The following is a 17,824-nucleotide window of genomic DNA, read 5'->3' as shown; positions in this document are numbered from 1 at the left end:
CTCCTGCTTGGTTAATATGAAGAGTTTTTCAAATATGACATAAAAAGATGAAAAGTAGACAACCTTGAGAAAACTCACCCCTAAAGGAGGCAGCCCTTCTACAATATTCTTCTTCCCTGACAGTAATTCAGACACTGGTCTCTTCTTTACAGAATCCTTCCGCACTCTATAGCGGGCAGAAATGGTTAAGTCAGACTCTGACACAGATGGAGTTAGCAGCCCGTCTCCTCTCCTTAGCACCTGAGAGTCACCCATGATGTGTGAAGGGCTCACATCTTTTACCCTCTTGTCAGTCTCAGTAATGTGCAATTTGGGCTCATGTATATGTAAAGGACCAGGAGATGAAGGAACGGAACTATAAGGGTAATTCAATAAAGATTCAGTTGGATAACATGCTATTAGGGAAGGAAGCTGGGGTTTTCCATTGATGAATGGCAGTGCTGGATTAGCCTTACTTTCGTCTTCACATTCTTCCTCTTCCTCACTACTGTGAATGAGCATTGTTGCATCTGAAAGAGATTTCTTATGCCCATAATTCACATTGTCTTCTTGCTCCTTGATTTCTTCTTGTTTTGCCTTTTCTAGGAATACAGAAGTCTGTGACCCAGAAGGGATTGCCTTTGGATGAGCCACATCCGCAGTTGAGGCTGACATGGTTCTCTCTTTAATCCTCATGGCCTCAAAACTGTGCGCCAGGCCAGCAATTTCAATGCTGTTTCTCTTCTGCAACTGAGCATGCCGAGCTGATGTCAAAGGTTCACTCACTTCCTGAAGGGAATGGGCAACTGGCAGACTGTCCTCCTGGAACGTCTGAACAGAGTGATGGACCCGTCGGGTGATGAGATCAGGGTTACTATTACTGCTGTAGAAGTGTCTGGATAGATCTGGTGTGCTGTTAGCAGGTCGTGGATAAGGATAAGGAGGTGGAGGGCGGTATACTTGAGTCTTCATGATGTTTGGTGCAGGATATTCTTGAGCTTGCAATTGAACATTTGTTAATTCAGGAACGCTCACTGCTCCAACTACCAAGCGTCTTTCAGGAGGATACGGATATGAGGACTGGCTGTGGAAGCTGTAATTCAGATTAAATGGATAATGACCAGAATGGGGGGAAACAAAGTTAGCATGTTCTCGGATTTCAGGCTGACTGTATACCAGGGCATCAGGCCTACTGTAAGCGTATGAATTGCCTATATTAAGGTTTCTCATGGAATGACTCTGTTTGTTTGAATTCATCATTCCTCGGCTTAGTTGCTTCATCACAGTCTCATAATCTGGGGTAGGCCGATAGGAAGGGGGTATTAGGGCACTATGTCGATGCGATGGGACATAATCTGAATGGAGGACATCACTGCCAGTAATGCTTGGGTTGGAGGACATAGGTGATGGCTGCATATAGTGCTGCAGGTTATTCAAGGAATTTGTGCTGTGAGCACTGTAGACACTGCCGTTGCGGATTCTACCATTATAGTCATGCGGCGCTCTATCCAAGCTAGTCTGAGAATGGCAGTAATAGCCATTCTGGTTAGTTCCATAGAGATTATCTGGAATAGAAATGTTTGCATCTATTTATACCCACATGATGGTAGAAAGAGATAAAAAGCAGTTACTATCACAATACAATTCCTTTGCTTCACCAATGTATTTTAAAATTAAAAATAAAGCCATGCCTTCATGGGTAAATAAATGACAACTTCATTGTCAATACTTAAAGTACATAAAGTGCAAGACATCTAATTCCAGTCCATTAGCAAAAGCAGCTTCTACTTAACGAAATGTACAGATATTGAAATAAAACCAATATTGCAAATCCACCTACAATATTCTGTCTGTTCACTCCCCAGCCTTCCCATCCTGAGAAACCTTGGACTGTGTGTGTGTATGTGTGTGTATTAGTGGTGGGATTCAGCTGGTTCACACCAGTTTGGTAGAACCAGTAGCTAAATTTTGTTGAGTTCAGAGAATCGACTGAACCCCATGCTGCTTCTGGAAGTCCGTTCTAGGCCTCGGAGGCCCAGGCCTGCCACTGGGGGGTGTGTGTGTGTGTGTGTGTGTGTGTGTGTGAGAGAGAGAGAGAGAGAGAGAGAGAGAGAGAGAGAGAGAGAGAGAGTACAACAAGCGAAAGCCAGTTGATATTTTCTTCCCAACATTCTCTTTATATTGTAATTAGCCACACAGAATGCCCTTTTCAGCAGAATAACACAGTAAAATTGCTTGAAGACTTTTAATTGTCAACATTAGGAAACCTAAATGTTGCAAATACAGTACTCATAACAGCATACAACTTTAGTCTTTGACCCCGCACCCAGCTTCCAGAAGTGAATGCTACTGTGCTAATGAGAAATCCTCCTCCCTACATACCAGCTGAACAAGCTTTTAGTAATTAGTTCTTTCTATCTCTTTAAAATATGAATAGTATGACTATTAATTATAAAGTTCACTGTTTCAATTTTGCTCTTGTAAAAATGCTCTTGTATTTTCCAGATGGAAACTTAAGATAATATGTAGCACAAAGAGCCACTCAGTGGCAGAATATAGATTTGATATAAAAATCCAGTTCAAACTCCAGAGCCTTCAGTTTAAGGATGCAGATAGCACGTGATCAGGAGGAGTTTGGTAGCAACTTTTCTAACTAACACATTTAATTGAAAGGTATAGGGATGTAGTCACAAAAGGCACCAGCAGACTCCTCCAGATTTTTTTGCCATGATAGAAAACATGGCTTTCTTCCTACAATGTCTACAACAAGCTAGCACATGATGGAATTTGAAGAATTTGGAGAACTTGGAAGGGTGTTGCCCATGTCAATAACCAACCTAACCAGACAAAAATTTGTTCTGAGACAAGGCAGCACCTTGTTTTCTTACATTAGAGCCATATAATCAGTTCCTTATTCAGGTTCTAAGTAGTTTGCATGTTCTAAGCCAGGAGTCCCCAAACCCCGGGCCGTGGCCCATTACTGGGCCACAGCCTGTTCAAAACTGGGCCATGAGAGAAATGGCAAGTGTGCACACAAGTGGTAGGCAAGCACACGAGAGCACCCTCTGCTCAAGTGGCCTCTGGTGACGCAAGTGGAGCTTCACGCACAAGCACAAGTGCCTGCCACTTGCATGAGTGGACCTTCGTGAGCGAGTGCAAGCACCCTTCACTCGTGCGCAAATGGAGGGTGCGCACACCACCTACACAAATAGAGTTGTGCGCACACATGTGTGCCTGCCACTCATACACCTCCCCCCACTAGGCCATCAAGTTGAAAAAGTTGGGGACTGCTGTTCTAAGTCAAGTTTTATTTAAACACAGTTTACTGAATAAACCAGAGTTGTTGCATTTATATACTGTTTTATGTCTTTATGAATCCAACCACTGATTACAGGTGGTTCTCAACTTACAACAGTTTATTTAATGACCGTTTAAAGTTACAACGACACTGAAAAAAATGATTTATGACTGTTTTTTCACACTTATGACATTTCCAGCATCCCCTTGGTCAAGAGATCAAAATTTGGAGGTTTGGCCATTGGTTCATATTTATGACAGTTGCAGTGTCCAGGGGTCAGCCTTCATGACCTTCTAACAAGCAAAATCAATGGGGAAGCCAGATTCACTTAACAACTGTGGCAAGAAAAGTCATAAATGGGGCAAATCTCATGTAACAAATGTTTCACTTAGCAACAAAAATTTTGGGCTCAGTTGTGGTCGTAAGTCAAGGACTATCTGTATACCAAGAACTGTTTAACATTAACTATTAATGACTCCCCAATAACATCATCCAAATGTTTTTCACATTTTCCAATTATTACTTTGCGAAATATTCCAGTTTCCTAAAATTGCTGAAATTTTACCTTGCGACGATGTATATGGTTCTGGGTAGTGTCCATTGTAGTGTAACTGAGGTGGTGGTGGCATCATATAAGGCTGTGGTTTGGGCTGCTAGAGACATATTGAAGTAAGCAAAGATAGATAACAATTAGAAACAAACTTTACTCCAGTTCTAATATCCACATGCACTTTAAGTCTAAGCACAACAATATCAATTCAGACTAAATATTATAATTAAAAATTGCAAGAATGTTTTGCAGAGATGTAAGAGCTGGTACATATCATAGCTCCTGTCTATAAAAACAACTGAATCAGGATATCTGTAAAATAAAATATAGAAATATGAATTTTATATAAAATATACTGCAGCACAGGAGTGTCAAAGTTGCCACGTCACGTGACATGTCACGATGTATTGCAACTTTTTTCTCCTTGCCAGATTTGGGGTGGGTGTGGCTTCTGCATGATGCATCTGGCCTGTGGGCCGGCAGTTTGACACCCCTGCAAACTGCAAAATTTCTATTAAGCCAAGCACAGACATATGGGCCTTCTAGAGTTGTTGGATACAAGATGGATGGCAAATAAATTTTACAAATAAATATACATTAATTAACTGTGGATTTGTTCAGCTATGAAAAACCTGGATTGGTCAACAAAATCAGTACATTAGCAGAGTCCTCAAATATGAATTGCCAAGAAAGCCTAATTCAAGTTTAGCTGGATAATGAATCACACTAATGTGTGATTTTAGGAAGTGGATGTGAATTGCTTCTCCAGAAAAAGCAGCTTAGAAGAACCCATGCATTGTAAACGGTATTAAGTTACTGTATATTGAAGAGGATTTTTAGAAAGAAAAGAATAATACCAGTTTGTTCCTTAGATTTTCTTCAGTATTGCAGATTTAAAATTAAACTTTATTAATTTATAAGAGATATTTGCTATATTCTTAATTTCATTAATATAATGATGCCACTTGAAAATATATTAAAGATATTTTGAAATATGGTAATTTTTATGTTTTTTCCTATTCTATTGAAGCAATATTATATTGTCAGCAAAATAGATTATCTACATGTAAGTCTTTCAAAATGTTTAGTCCTGTGGTTGCTGCTTCTCCTTGAACTTAGTACTGTATGTAGTTTTGAGCAAAACTTTCTTAAGCAGTGAGAAAATAATTGAAAAGTGTTTGAGTATATGCGGAGGAATATGCATATACTTTGGCTAAAGTGTGTAATACTGAAATATCATGTGATATTTGCTTAGTTTTCATAACACAGGATACTGTTACAACATTTAGCATTTGTCTAATTTATTGCCAGATTTTATTATCATCTGTCAATGTATTTAATTGGAGTAACTGACCAACTATGATTATCGACAGGTTAAATTCAAAGAATAAGGAAGAGAACAGGTGTGGAGTGCTTACCAGAGACAACCTGGAGGATGATCGTCTTCTAACTGGATTCACTGTCACTGTCTGAGCTTGTCTACAAAACACAATGACATAACACACATTTTGTAGTGACATCAATCACAGTGGAATCCTATTCATGTATAATCATAGATCAGTATGCTTAGTGGCAGTAAGTGTCTTTAGGACTGTAGTTTGCAATAATTCAAATTCATAAAATGATTCTTCTCCCAAAGAGCCACTTGCCACCACATTACATACAGTATATAGATTTAATCACCCACAGCTGGAAGCATATTGCATCAAATCAAAATAATGTATGTTAGTATATGCAGCTCCTCCAGTGGCAGTCAAAAAGACTATGAAAACTCATCAGATAACACAGCAATTTTTAATTCATTCATATTAAAATACCAGGGAGAAAAACCATTTAGATTTTCAGAAACACAACAGACTATGAAAAATAATATCCGAAACAATATTGTATTGTTGATGCCCAGAGTCACCTTATTGTATAGATGGGTGGTAAAATAAATAAATAAATGATATTGCTTAGACCTCAGCAGAGTACACCTGCTTGAACTGTTGCTAATTCAGCTATAACCTAACTACAAGTATGTGTTTAATCATAACTGGTGAATTTCTAAGCAAACTTCAAAATAATCTTCCCCTTTTCTTTGTTCATTGATAGACTAAATGATGGGGAGGGGAGATTTATTTTTTGTCATATCACAATGCCATATGTAGTTTTATCAAACAGTGAACAGGACATACTGGCAAAGATGGGCAGATATGATACCCACTTTTCAAGTAAGCCATGCCTGCATTGATTCACATATTATAGCCCAGAGAAATCCAATCAACACAGACTATACGTGGACCAATCTATTACAAATACATAGTATGATATATAAGAATTTCCTATAATGCTCCACATAGTCTGTTATAACATTTGGAAAATAAAACAGTATTACTCTAATCCTGTAATTTAAGCAATTTCAAAGAAAAATAGCAGGTATCATCTTTTAAGATTTCTATGTCATTAATTGCAATGTGTTTTTCTCTATAAAAAAATCCAAGGAGGAGAAGGAAATATAGGCTTTTTGATTAGCAGCACTCAAACTCATCATCTGGAAGGAAACTATATCTGTTCAAAGTGAAACATAGTTTTTTTTAATTATTATTAAAGCAAGTTAGACAGCTGTTACATGCACTCACCTACACTCACAGCCCTGGAAATAGCCACCCTCATACACACATACACACATTCATCCACAGTTATATTCACCTACATTTACCCATGTCCTTCTCACCTAGGCTGGCAGGCACTAGCCAGAGAGTTAGAAGCCACTAAGTCTGGATCCAAAGACAACTCAAAGAATGGGAAAGCTTCAGGACCCCTTTTATCTCCCCAAAGCCTTGACAAGACAGGCAGCTACTCTTGCCTTGTCTGGTAGGTGGTGATGGGATTATGAGGAGGGGTTTTCAGTGTGCTCAAGCCCCACTTCTTTTGTCTGCTTCAAGTGACAAATGTCCCTTTGTTTCTTTAACAACTTAGTTCCTTCTTATCTACCTCCCTTAAGCAATCTTAGAAAAAGATTCCTGGCTTTTGTGCACTCGGCTTACCTGCCTTCATATCTTTAGGCATGGCAGTTTCAACCTAATCTCACACAGTGATGGACTATCAGTTGATTTATCTCCCTTCCTCCAGAGATATGCAAATTGCTAAGATTGTGATAATACAATATGTACTAGTAACCATATGGGGGATGGTGTCTGTGAAAATTATATTGTTTTAATATAGTAATTATGGTTAAGATGTAGTTTATTTGTTGTCTAGCTTACAGCAACTATAATTTAGCAAGGTTTTTGTGGTTTATTTTTGTGCCATGTCCCAAACATGACAAGTACCATTAAAAAGAACATGCCAAGAATTTAAAACAAAATGGTTGTTCATTTAAAATCTACTGGTCTTGTTTATAGACTATTCTTCAGACCATGGCTAAAATCGATTATAGCTTAAGACATGTGAATGGCTGCATTCTAACTGAAATTCTTGACTTTTGAACTTTCTCTGTCTCAGCTCTGTTCCTACATACAAAAGAAGGAATATGTTGTTTAAGGATTCCTGAAAAAAGTACAGAAGCTCATTCAAATAAATTTTTTTGCATATTTTGCATCCTGTATTAATTGGCCTTGTGACAGAAATCATTGGCTCATCAATGTTCTAATGTTTATCTATTCTTGCAAACATAAAGTTGCATTAAAAATTGGTCTGGCACATTCCATTTATTCTGAAACCAAATGATAAACCTTTCATACCCACACCCACATTCTTCATTTGTGTAGGACACAGACAGATAAGGAAATGGTATATTTATTGGAATTCAATGTCCAAAGGGATAGCTTCTTTAAATCACATCACTGTGGGTGTACAAGTAAATAAAGGGAACACTATAAATATTAAGACATGCAAAGTGTGCAAGAGGAAAGAAGAAAGAAAGAAAGATTTTGTGTTTTGGCTCACCCTTTGGGCAGAGAAGGACGAGAAAGGATTGGAAAGCGTGGAAAGGCAAGAATGAGGAAAGATTTCTGAGAGCCTTCTTCAGGCGAAGAATCTGGGGAGTCTCTAAAGACAAGGTACATGCAGACAAAACATAGGCAATGAAATAGCTCATTAAGAAAATGGATGCTGGCTATAAACAAATGTGACATCATAATAGGTTTTCAAGTTGGTTTCTTAAGGGTGACATCTCTCAATGGTTAAGACCCAACTCTTCTTAGGCAGCAAACATAAACTTGTTTTTATAGAAGAAGGGTTCTGTTAGATAGCAATGAAAACACATGTTCTCTGATTTTAACCAGTAGGCCTGAGTTAAAAGGAAAAGAATGATTACTGCTATTTTAAAATGTGAATTCTAAATTTATGTAAAAGGTAAAAACTCCCTTGAGTTGAACAACTCCTGGTGACTTCATGGACATGTTTATAAAGTATTCCTGATAACAATACAGAATTATTTTGCAGCCTCATAACTAGAAATAACTAGAAATGCTAGCTGTGTCATGAAGCAAATCAGGAGATAAAAACATCTTCTATAAAATAATTCAAATACTTACATGCTTAAATCTCAACTTCAACATTAGGCTGAAAAGAACTTTATTTGTTTACACTTTTATTCTGAGAAGCAAACCTCACTACATCTAGCATATTAAGGTTTTGTGAATCCTATTCACGATCTGAAGCTCAGGACATCTTTCATGAACAATTTTCTTTTTTTCATAATTAACTTTGAACATTGATTACATACAAATAGAGTGAATGTATGCAACTAGATCAAAAGCACCCCACAGACTCATTTTACAACCCACAGACTGATCAACACTGAAAATTTTGGCAATTTTGGCTAGTACAATTAATCCTCCTCTTTCTTTTACATTTTATGGCTTAAAATAGATGAATCCCCTTTCTCTGCAAAGGTTTTAAAATGTTTCTAAAAGGAAATTGCAAAAAAAAAAATGGGAAAAGATAGCTAAAGTCTATGAAGTTAAGGTTTTCTAGAACTAAGAAGGTTTGCAAAGGTGCTTGATTATTTACACTATGGAGGGTTTTAGGGCATAGAAGGAAAAGAAAAAGCACTATAATAAGCATCACTTCTGCTAACATGGCTGTCCCCATAGCTCCATTTCCATTTCTTAGCTATTCTTTGAAGCAGACTTCTTTCTTCTTTGTTTACATTTTTAAAAAATGAATTTCAAAAATGTACTTAGTGCTGATACATTTTAACATGCCTGTAATGTTTATTACAAACTGTTTCCAGGATACCTATCTTTTCTATGAACAATGACATTCCATCATTCCTTGTAAAACAATTATTCACTACTTTGGCCTGTCATACAATTGATTTTATCAGAAACTTTATCAAACAAAGCTATAGACCAAATGTTATTACACATCTATCCATTGAAGAATTACCCTGACATATTCATTGTTTAAAAACAACAAATTTGACTGCAATGAATAAAACTTACTTACTTACATGTGTTTCCATTGCTATCTCACAGAACCCTTCTTCTGTAAAAACAAGTTTATGTTTGCTGCCTAAGAAGAGTTGGGTCTTAACCATTGAGAGATGTCACCCTTAAGAAACCAACTTGAAAACCTGTTCTTATTCTGGCCCTCAAATATGTGTGGCAAACTTACATTTGGGAATGAACTGAATCTTTTTTTGCTTATGTAAGATGTTTCTTTAAACACATTCTTCCAAAAAGAAGATACTGAGGAAGTAAAAAAGATTAACCTGATGGAGATATGCAAGAATCGTTACCTAGGCAAAAGCAGCTGAAGCATTTTTTTAAAAAAAAAAAAACAACAAAAGTACAAAATAACATTCAAACATGACTTAGGCAGGAGCCTTCCTAATTCACTGAACTATTTGGAGGATGAGGAGAGAAAATCTTGTTACTACTTTTTTCCCCTCTGAAACTTCCAGACCTAGTCATATCCATCCAGTCTTCCCTCCAGATTAATCCCAAAATTTTTAATAACCATTTTTTTCCTCCCTAAACAATCACTCCTCACTGTTCAGTCTTACATCAAGAATGAATCAACAAAGTTATCAAGGGAACACTCTGAGCCCCTTCCCAGCCTAAGTGGTGAAATCTTTTCCTGCTTTCTCCCCTCTCCCCACCCAATAAAATATATGTCTTAATAAGTCAATTATACCTGAAATATATATTCTTAAATCCTAATACAAGTTTTATAGACTATGCTAAATCTTTAACTGGTCAATATAAAGAGTTTGTTTTGTTATTTTTTTTCCCTTCTGCTTTTGTATCTGTTTGAATGCTTCTTTGTCTTTTGTATCTGCTTGTGTTAATCTCCAAAATTGTTCCTTTTGCTGGCATCAGTGAGGGAGTCCCCTTCAAGTATGCCAGTTTCATTCGGATCCTGAACAGTAGAAATTATTTCTATGTGGTTTCAAAATTATACGCTTGAATGTAAATTCCCATTTTTATCAACAATTCTGATAAAACCGTGTATATAATTCCTTTCTGTAAGATAGTTTGACTAATGTCTTTAGAAAAAAAAACCCACAGTTTATTTGCTTCATCTTGTGGACTTCCTGAATAATTGTATATCTGGTACATTTATTAAGAAGCACAACTATAATAGTCATTGTTTTTTTTCAAAACCTCAAGCCTGGAGTTTTGACCTCTATATCCTGTTATTTTCAGACAAATAGATATCTGGGAAAGAATCATTAAGTTATGTTACTATATAATCTAATCATTCTCAGCTGTCCCTAATGTCTCTACTTCAGAAGTTATTTCGTCTGATGCAATCTTCTGCAGAGGTATTCTACTATAATCTGCCAGAGATATTTTAAAACCCCTTGGTTCCTTCATGTATATTTAGTTTATTGCAAAGCACATATCCTGAAGACTTTACATTTTTTACTTCTTCTAGAAGGGAATTCTATATAGATAGGCAGTTGATCATGGTGGGCTAAGGGACCAGCAAAGTTTCAGCATGTCATCTCCTACAGAGGCTAAGCCATGCTCTTGACATTTTTCTTTTGAAATCAGGCTGTCTGAAAGAAAACTGTCAGGTAGTGTGTTAAACAAGTAAAAACACAAATTCAAATTCTATACTGATTCAACTGTCTCCTTCTGCCTAGTCCTGATCTAAGGCAAATATGTTTCTGGTACTGTATGCCTTTTCCCCCCAAAAGGCAAACTAATACCTTTCCATCAGTGTTAGTCTCTGAACTGGTAAAGAAGTCAGAGAGTAAGAATGTTCTCACCCAAAATGCACTACACTTGGCTCTTCTTTATAAAAGACAGAACATGAAGAATGGATCAGCACCATGATCCATCATTCTCTTTAAATTTATAAAGGGCTTGCTAGAAGTATGATAATACAGAATGTGACTCTTAAAATGGTGCTCAAACTGTCAACCAGGAAACAGACACTGCTGTAAGGATTACCTTCTGATTTCATTAATTTAATCCATATGTTTATTTAGAAATCTAAGTAATGTATCTTTGGAGTTGATGGAATTTATTTGCAATTACATTATTGGATAATTTGTATAAGCCTGATCAAAAATATTTTTTTATGAAATACATCATGGAATCAGCATTTCCTGTTAACAGAAGAGTATAGTATTGAGAAAAGTGATCCCAAATCCAGGGCAATGTCTTTACTTGTAAAAGCTCAAGTTATTGTCAAGATTTTTAATAGGCTACTAAAATATATGTTACACAGTATTCATTATTTACTTTTTTTTTCTAAAATCCCAGAGAAACTGCTATAAGAATTCTTTCTCTAGATTAGAGTTCAGCCTTTTTTCAGGTGGTGGGTGATGCTGTTTCATTTTAAGTGATAGCACAAGAAAGGAAAGGGGTTAAATTTTCACAAAGCTTTCAAATTTCATGATATATTGGTGACAATACTAGAAAATCATGGTGTCATTTCTTTCAATTGTATTTTTAAAAATACATTCTGAGATTCTAGGGAAGCCATCTGACAATCTTGTAGGCATTTCAACGCTTATAGAGGTTATACTGCAAATCCATACACTAGTTCTTCTACACCAGTTCTAGTGTGTGCTACCTTAGTAAAATTTTCTTATAGTTCAATCCAAGTCATTTAGTCAGAGCCTGAAGCAATAAAACCTCTTTCACCATACACGGCTGCTTACATGAATGCTGAAAGCAAAATGTCGAAGATAATTAAGTCCCTACATCAGGAATATGCTTTCAAAAAGGAAATAAGTTAACTATTTATAAATATCAAATGCAGTTAAGAAACTAAAAGATATGGTACTTACAGGCTACATTTATTTAATCTGTAAAATTTGTGTCTGGCTACACACATCCTCCACACATATTTTGCTGTTTCCATATCTTCCTGTCAAACAGAAAAGATACACATGAAACAAAGCAGGTTTTGGGGCAGGCCCAGCATAAAAGTCATGCACAGCAGAGATAAGCAGAATCCCGCCTGGTACACATGCCTGCTGCCTCTGGAGCCACGTGGAGATGCTTTCTTTATGATCCCCACATATGAACAATCAAAGGTAACAAGCTCAAAACATGTTCAAGTCATGGACTTCAGGTAGAATACTATTATAGCAATATAAATTTATACTGGGCTTCTTCAGAATTCATTACAAAACAGTTATTATATCTGTGAGAGTTACTTCTCGCACAGATAGGTATAATAGGTATCCAAACAGGAAACAGATGCAGACTCTTCTTCCATTACAAAATAGGCATATACCTTTTATCATATAAATGTAGGATTATGATAAATAATTTTTAAGAATGCAATGAAACTGATAAAATTGTTAAAATACATAAAAGATAGCAATATGATTCACTATTAATAATGCAATATCAGCAAACACAGAGAGAAGTAATCAATAATAGCACATCTTGTTTTGCCATAACCAGACCTACAAGTTTATGGCAAGTACCGTAAATGCCGGCGTATAAGACGACTTCCGTGAGCGCTGAAATTGGCGCCAAAGACGGGGGTCGTCTTATATGCTGAGTCGTCTTATACGCTGGAAATACTGGTAGTTTCCGGCGTATAAGACGACGTTCTAGGAATGCGGCCCGGCTATAAAGACGGGGGTCATCTTATACGCCGGGTCGCCTAATACGCCGGCATATACGGTACTTTATAAAGAAAAAGAAAAAATAGACCAAGAGGTAGAAAAAATATGCTATCTATATTTCTGAATAAAGAATCATTTCATTATAAAAATCTGACTTAGAATCATCCTCTTAAAGGAACATGTAGGCAGTGCCCTGGAATTCTCCTAAGAGAGATGTAAATAAGTATATTTTAATTCACTGAATACTATAGTGACAGAGTGCAGAACATATGACAGGTATATGTATATGTGTATGTATATGTATATTGATAGGGAGAATATATGAATAGAATTGTTCCCACTCAACTATATTGACTACTAATAGATTATATGACTTTTGCTAATAACTGCTCTAATATGAAGATAATCAAGATAATATAAAATTAAGAGACCATCACCCTTCAGTTACACAAACTTTCTCTCCCACATACATACAGACTCACGTATTATACACCAACATATATCTACTCTCATGTATAGAGAATCTGATTTCTTCTTCGTATCACAATAGTTTAAAATGTACTAAAATAAAAACTCACAGTTTGGAACTGGATTGTCTCTTCTTTATTGGCTAATTCTAATGCAAAAAAAGATTTGTTGTGGGTCATATTAGCAATGTCATGCCACCTGCATATAAAAAGAATAATGAGAAAAACTTAAGAACCCATAACTTTCACACATAATTATGCTTTAGTTTCCTGTGTAAAAAATATATTGATTTGCTATTATTTCTTATACTGTACATTTGCAGAAGTTGTTGGCTGCCTTGCATGTTTCAACTTCAAATCTATAATCCTTTGGTTGGCTGCTTTTGCTTTAGTCTCCACACAAGGGATTGCAAGAGCTGAACTAACAACACCTGAGGTCAGGGACAAAGTTCTTATGCACCTATCCATAACATTTAATTACAGGCAGGGAAGAAGGATCGGCATCTGCTACTCTTCCATTTCCTCTGGTTAGCAACTATGAAGGCCAGAGCTGGCAAGATCCAAGAAACAAGTGCCTCTGGATCCATTACAATCTAGGGGCGGGAAGGCTGATGTACAATTTGAATCAGGGGGCTGCTGCTGCAAATACCATTTGAATCCTAGAGCTCGCAGTGACTAATTTTATTTATTACTAAAGGCTTTTGCATTAGTAAATTTATTCTATCAGAGCTGTGTCCTCGAATCTCTCACTGTGAGTCTTTTAGGTTACGTATTGATGTGGGCAAAACCCCATAGGAATGTGGGAGGAAAAAACAGACAAGAGCTAGAAGTCTTTGGATCTCAATCCTCCTATCCAGCTGTGCTTGGAACCTTATTCTTTCTGTGTTCTTCTTCCTGAGACTTTCTCAGGTAGGGATTCTCCAATTTCAGGAAGAGCTTCTCATTGAAGGCAGCTCATTTAAAGTCAAACTTGTCACTTGAATTTGGAAACCTATCTACTCACTTGGAAGGGGGAAATGAGCAATCATTTGCTATGATCAAAGGTTAGAGATCGCACACTAAATAATCCTTACGGTGATTACTGAAAGATAAGCAAGAATTTCATAGATTAGACTCTGAAGAAGCAGAGTATTGATGCTTTTGAACTTTAAAGTTAGAGAAGATCCCTGAGAATACAGTGCACAGCAAAGAAAACAAACAAATCAACCCAGAGTTCTCACTTGAGACACAAATAATCAGATCCAGGTTATCCTGCTTCAGACACATTATGGGAAGATCTAGCTCTCTGGAGAAGGCTCCAATGCTGGGAAAGGTGGAGGGAAAGAGAAGAGGACAATCAGCAGCAAGGTGGATAGACTCACTTAAACTAGTGATGAGTGCATTTTTGAAAGACCTGAAATACCAGCTTAGGCACAGATTATTATGGAGGAAATCTATTTATCTGACTTGATGGCATGTCAATTAATCACAGTACAGATCTCATTAGTTGTATAACTACAGCTTTATATCTTCTATACTTTAGCACAAGCAATATGTTTTTACTTAGCTCGAATATCTAGAGATTGTTATGATTATGAAACATCATACTTCCCATCTTGCTTTGGGAAAAAAACTCACCTAAATATTACAGGAGGACGACCATTTTTATGTTTGACAAAAATTCCATCAAGACAAGCTCCAATGAATATGTCACTTCCTTGACTATCCTAGATTATAATAATGAAAAAAATAAGTTGTTAATGTTAGTAGGGCAAACATTTAGCCACAGCGAGATGAAAATTTAAAGTATATTGCAAAAATGATACGCCAAAATGTTAACCTGATTATCTAACCAAGAAGGGATCATGTATCAATTTGAGCATATTATTGAGGGCAATGCTTCCTAGAACAAGGAAATAGCTTTGTTTCCTTATACATCACTTCTCCTAAAGTTCCCTAAATAATTAATGCTTTTGACATTCAGTTATTAAAAAAATATTATTCTTATCAGAGTAATTTATCAAAGAGTAACATAAATAACATTAAATAAATGATTAACCAATAATCTTGCCAACTAATCAATAGAAAAATTAATTAAAAGGTAATTTTAAAAAGTAATATGCACAGTGTGCAATCCCTGCAGGATTACACAAGAGTTCTCTAAAGCAATTATTGAACACTTCAGACTGCACACTGTGCATGAAAAAGTAGCTACCATTTTTGCATACAAAAACATTGGTCACCCTCCTAAGCATAATACTGGAATAATACCGGTATACCTTACCTAGGGATGCCTCTTCAATATGAAATCTAAAACACGGATCTCACAGTTACTGTTATTTTCTATCTGCCAGGCTGAATGGATATATCTTTAATTGTCATCTAAACTGAAGATAACTTCTTGCCATCCATATTTCCCTTTGAAGAGACTTCTTTAATTGAGATACTACCACTGAAAAGACTCAGCACATTATAAACCAAATCTATTTGTGGGACTACTGGAAGGTCTTCTGTAGTATGATTTTATAGCTCTAGAGAAGCTCATGGTGGCCTGAGCCATGATAGCGCAGTGGTTAGAATGCAGTATTGCAGGCTAATTCTGCTGGCTTCCAGCAGTTCAATTCTCACTGACTGGAGGTTGACTCAGCCTTCTATCCTTCCAAGGTCAGTAAAATGAGGTTTGTTGGAGGCAATTTGCTGACTCTGTAAACCACTTAGAGAGGGCTGTAAAGCACTAATGAAGCAGTATATAAGTGCTATTGCTAGGTGCTATTTTAATATTGGGGTTCTCAGCTATTTGGATTTTACAGACTGAACTCATTTTGTTTATATATTTCAAATTCTGCCTTTTAGGTTTACTAGATACAGAATATAATTTTTATGCTTGCTATATTTATTGGTTAACATGAAATACAAAATATTTTCAGTGTAATTTTTTGCATTCTAAATAGAAACTCCAATCCTATTTCTGGACTGACATCTGGGTGTTTCTGCTAAAGGTTTTAACAGAAACATGATCAGTGTTACAACAAAAAAAAGTATATGGTACTTTTTAAAAGAAAATTAAAAATGCAAAAGGGAAATTAATTATCATATTTGTGCAACACTGACAGGCACAGGCCTTCAGTAAAATTAACTTTACCTTAGCAGGGTAGGCCTCTTCACCATAACCTTCCATTCTCTCAACTTCTTGCATATATAACATTTCTGCATCAGGTGGTGTGAGGCCCCTTCAAAAGAAGGAAAGAAAAAAAACTTCCTTAGCTAACTAGTTTCTCAGAATACTTAGTTTCCGCCTGTGTCAGCAATACTTTTCGGAAGAGTACATCGCTTGATGTTTACATAAATAAATTGCTTCAGAAATGTGATTTTTCTCTAACAAAACACACAATAAAGCAGATCAGTGAAGACTAACAGATGTATATGTACACCCACACACACAGACACACAACTATTCAGATGTACATATAGTAATTCATCATCAATGTATCCTGCAAATTTAAAAAATAAAGATTCATTCAGTAACCAGCTTAAATATGTTTTATGATTTATAAACCACAATCGCTGTCTTCATATAACACACTAACCTACAAACAAGGAAATCACAATACTGTCATATTTAATTCCAATCATAAAATAACACACAAAATACAAAAGATATAAGGATCAAAAGTTATATTTGTATTCACAGGTCTCTTGCAAATCTATCATAAGCAGAATTTAGTACAGGGCTTTTCAACCAGTGATACGGGTATCACCTGTGGTACATTGGTACCTGGCAGGTGGTACGCGACCATCCTAGAAAAGTGGTAGTGGGGGAGGGGAATGAGCTGAACCGGTGGCAGCACCGCAGAAGCCTGAGGAAGAGATGGGTGGAGCTGCAGGGCTGTCAGGGCTGAGCGGAAGCGCCAAGATCAGCACCAGCTCCAGCTGGAGCTCGGCACTGATCCTGGTGCTTCTGCTGAGCCCAGAAGATCAGCTGGAATGTTGCAGCATCTCCAGGATCTTGTGATTTACATTCAGATGCTTGGCAACTGATTCATATTTATGACGGTCACAGTGTCCCAGGGTCATGTGAAGTGACCAAAACCTGCGGCAACCACCCAGCAGACGGGGGGAATAAAAATCAAATACCCCCCACCCCACCCCCGCTGCCAATCCTCAACAGAAATGCTCACAACAATGAAAACCTCAGACAGGAGGAAGAGCGCCGCCAGGTGGGCAGGCAGGTGTCTTGCTCGGCTGTGGCTTGGGGGGCACTTTTGTTGGTACCATTGTAACTTTGAACAGTCACTAAACGAACTGTTGTAAGTTGAGTACTACCTGTACTTTATCACTTTTTTCCTTTTTGGGGGGGGGTCATCACGTTTTTGACACCTTGGTAGGCGACTGGTGATACTCGGATATTGCCATATCCTAAAAATGGTACAATGGGTGAAAAGGTTGAAAAGCCCTGATTTAGTAGATCTGTTGCAGATTCCAAATATGAGGCCAATGCAAAGAACATGTTGGGTCTCTAAAAA

The 17,824-nt window shown here is 36.9% G+C and overlaps 1 protein-coding gene across 10 annotated transcripts in view; it reads right to left on the bottom strand.

Moving 5' to 3' along the window:
• PTPN21 (protein tyrosine phosphatase non-receptor type 21) overlaps positions 1–17,824 on the bottom strand; it is a 57,727-nt gene that overhangs the window by 11,692 nt on the left and 28,211 nt on the right. For 5 of the 10 annotated variants that reach the window (XM_039333450.1, XM_039333449.1, XM_039333448.1 and 2 more), the window contains exons 7-14: positions 16,444–16,531; positions 14,940–15,028; positions 13,434–13,521; positions 12,064–12,143; positions 7,758–7,859; positions 5,246–5,306; positions 3,843–3,930; positions 79–1,544 (exon numbers count right to left, since the gene is read on the bottom strand). In XM_039333450.1, coding sequence (XP_039189384.1) covers positions 79–1,544; positions 3,843–3,930; positions 5,246–5,306; positions 7,758–7,859; positions 12,064–12,143; positions 13,434–13,521; positions 14,940–15,028; positions 16,444–16,531 — 2,062 coding nt within the window. The remainder of the gene's footprint in view (positions 1–78; positions 1,545–3,842; positions 3,931–5,245; positions 5,307–7,757; positions 7,860–12,063; positions 12,144–13,433; positions 13,522–14,939; positions 15,029–16,443; positions 16,532–17,824) is intronic. The other 5 variants (XM_039333452.1, XM_039333455.1, XM_039333457.1 and 2 more) reach the window with 3 other exon arrangements.

Source organism: Crotalus tigris, unplaced genomic scaffold, assembly GCF_016545835.1.
Source record: "Crotalus tigris isolate CLP2741 ecotype Arizona unplaced genomic scaffold, ASM1654583v1 scf7180000024506.1728113, whole genome shotgun sequence".
In the NCBI taxonomy this organism is placed as follows: Eukaryota; Metazoa; Chordata; class Lepidosauria; order Squamata; family Viperidae; genus Crotalus; species Crotalus tigris.
The sequence above is the reverse complement of the archived record's forward strand: the minus strand, read 5'-3'. Positions and strand labels throughout refer to the sequence as shown.